This window comes from Seriola lalandi, unplaced genomic scaffold, assembly GCF_002814215.2.
Source record: "Seriola lalandi dorsalis isolate HSWRI2012SDOR001 ecotype SW California unplaced genomic scaffold, Sedor1 jcf7180002054479, whole genome shotgun sequence".
Lineage (NCBI taxonomy): Eukaryota > Metazoa > Chordata > Actinopteri > Carangiformes > Carangidae > Seriola > Seriola lalandi.
Window position 1 is genome coordinate 42,969 of NW_019525032.1, and position 2,553 is coordinate 45,521.

Genomic DNA, 2,553 nt, shown 5'->3' on the forward strand with positions numbered 1-2,553 from the left:
CGCTCTTCTTCAGCCAGAGCGTTCCCGTGCAGATTGAATGGAAGAGGCCCAAGGTAAGTAGACGCAGAACGCTTCAGAGGGTTTGACCCGATGCAGCAAACATGTCTCAAGCCGTCCTGGAGTCTGTCCAGTTTATCAGTTCATGTGTTGAATCCAGATGAATGAAGACACGCTGTGGTCTGAGGGAGAACTGCTCATCTGATGAGAAGTCGCTCACTCAGACTGGAGCTGTTTTAAAACTGATCCCAGTGAATATTCAGACCGGCTTCAGTCTCCGAGTCTTAATCTTCAGTGAAGGAAACTGGTTCAGTACGAGCTGAACTAGTGACTGAATGAGAGCTGGCAGCATTAACACACAGAGGATCATTTCTGATGTTGTGGTTCAAAATACAGTTTATCTGACGTCAGATTTATTGCTTTTATTATTAAAAACAAAGGCAATCGAGTATTTTTTTCAGCTGTAGCTGCAAAACCAGTTCTGCAAGGAAACAGTGTAAATAGAGCCAAGTGCAGGGGCAGTTTCCTGTGTGTGACTTTATCCCCACACACCTGGCTGTTACCTGCAGTAAAACTGAGGAGCAGTCAAGAACTCTTATCTGTTTGTATTCACTCAGTTCAAATCAAGACATTTGTGGAGGCTTTCGTGTGTGTTTCATGAGCTGTGATGTCGTCTCCTTTGTCCCTCCCTCCTGAGACACTCAGCAAGTAAAATGGTTCTTTTTTTTAAAGCTCATTTCCATCGTCTTTACCTGGTAACTCACCTGACCACAGTAAAACTCACCCGTCACGTTCGTTACAGTTACTATGCATGTCTGTGTTGGGCGTTCCTCAGGGCGAATGCTTCAGCTGCCTCTGTGTTCCTTGTGTTCCAGTGACTGGGATTTCAGGCTGATTAATATGCCTGGAATGTGAACACACCTATCAAAGGCACTTCTGTCACCTCTCACCTGTCTCTCTCTCTCTCTCTCTCTCTCTCTCTCTTTTTCTTTTTTAATTAACCAACCTGTTCTCTTCCTGTTTCTCGTCCCCTCTGCAGGAGATCTGTGAAAACCCGAAGTTCATCGTCGGCGGCGCTGACAGGACAGACATTTGTCAGGGACAGCTCGGTAGGTGCTCCACTTATCTGCGTGCGTTGTTCATATGGACGCATTTCTCACTCATTTACCCATCATGCACCTGTCTGTCACCACAGGGGACTGCTGGCTCCTGGCAGCCATCGCATCCTTGACCCTCAAAAAAGAGGCGCTGGCCCGAGTCGTCCCCCACGACCAGGACTTCGACCGCAGATACGCCGGCATCTTTCACTTCCAGGTGCGCTGCCCTGCCGGGCGGAGACGGTGTCTCACCTGCTTCTGTCTTTTTAGCCTCTTCAGTCGTTTCAGTCTGTGTCAACAAGGAGGAAATAAAGATCACAGATTAATGCAGAATGGGCGGGAATAACTCTGTAGAGCCTGTAGGAGAGAGCAGCTGGAGCAGATACTGTAGATTTAAAGATTTAAAGAAAGTGTGTTTAGTGGAACCTCCCACATCCTCCGTAGACGACATAATGATGAGCTGCAGGTAGAGGATGATTAGTGACCGGCTCTCTGTTGCTCCCTCAGTTCTGGCATCACAACAAATGGCTGGACGTGGTGGTGGACGACCGGCTGCCGTCGGTGAGGAATCAACTCATCATGCTTCACTCCGCCTCCAACAACGAGTTCTGGAGCGCCCTCCTGGAGAAAGCCTACGCCAAGTAAACACGATTAAACACTTTACCTCCTCTCAGACTCGACCGTGTTCTTTACCAGTCATCTCACAGCGAACTGCAGATTCATCATTTTATCTGCTCACACAAGGTTTCACGTCACCATCACCTTAAAGCTTTAAGATTAAGTGAGGTACCGGGGCGGCTGTGGTTCAGATCTGACCGTTTGATTCCCAGCTCATGTTGCTCCTTATAGTCAGACCAGCATGTTGCGTGGTTCACTGCCATCAGTGTGTGTGAAGGGTTGAATAAGAGGCAAAGAGTGAAGCATATAAATGCAGCAATTTATGTCATTTGTTTATTCCAGGCTGCACGGCAGCTACGAGTCCCTGAAGGGCGGCAGCACAATGGAGGCCATGGAGGATTTTACCGGCGGCGTTGGGGAAATGTATGAAACCAAGAACGCTCCAAGCAACCTGTTCTCGATCATGAAGAAGGCCCTGGACAGAGGCTCCATGATGGGATGCTCTATTGATGTAAGGACCTTTATATTTATTACATTTAAATGTATGCTGCATATTCACATCCTTGTGTGAAAGGTTTAGTCAGCTCTTGTGTTTTAAACACGTCTGGGTGGCTGGTTTTCTCCAGATCTCCAGCTCTGCAGAGTCTGAGGCCAAGACGACCACCGGCCTGGTGAAGGGACACGCATACTCCATCACCGGCCTGGAGGAGGTGAGTCCCACCACCCACGAGCTGGAGGCCAGGAAACAGCACGGTTTTAATGTTTTTGTATTTCTGACTCAATAAATAAATAATGATGAGTAAAAAAGACAGAAAAACGTTGTTTAGTTTAATTACTGCTG

General features: G+C 47.7%; 1 protein-coding gene across 1 annotated transcript in view; it reads left to right on the forward strand.

Moving 5' to 3' along the window:
• Window positions 1-2: 2 nt before the first annotated feature.
• Window positions 3-2,553, forward strand: part of capn9 (calpain 9) — a gene marked incomplete at its 5' end in the record, with an annotated part of 10,433 nt that continues 7,882 nt past the window's right edge. The window contains 6 exons of the mRNA XM_023412418.1: window positions 3-53; window positions 1,037-1,106; window positions 1,193-1,311; window positions 1,602-1,735; window positions 2,055-2,223; window positions 2,339-2,422. Of these exons, the coding sequence (XP_023268186.1) occupies window positions 3-53; window positions 1,037-1,106; window positions 1,193-1,311; window positions 1,602-1,735; window positions 2,055-2,223; window positions 2,339-2,422 (627 nt within the window). The remainder of the gene's footprint in view (window positions 54-1,036; window positions 1,107-1,192; window positions 1,312-1,601; window positions 1,736-2,054; window positions 2,224-2,338; window positions 2,423-2,553) is intronic.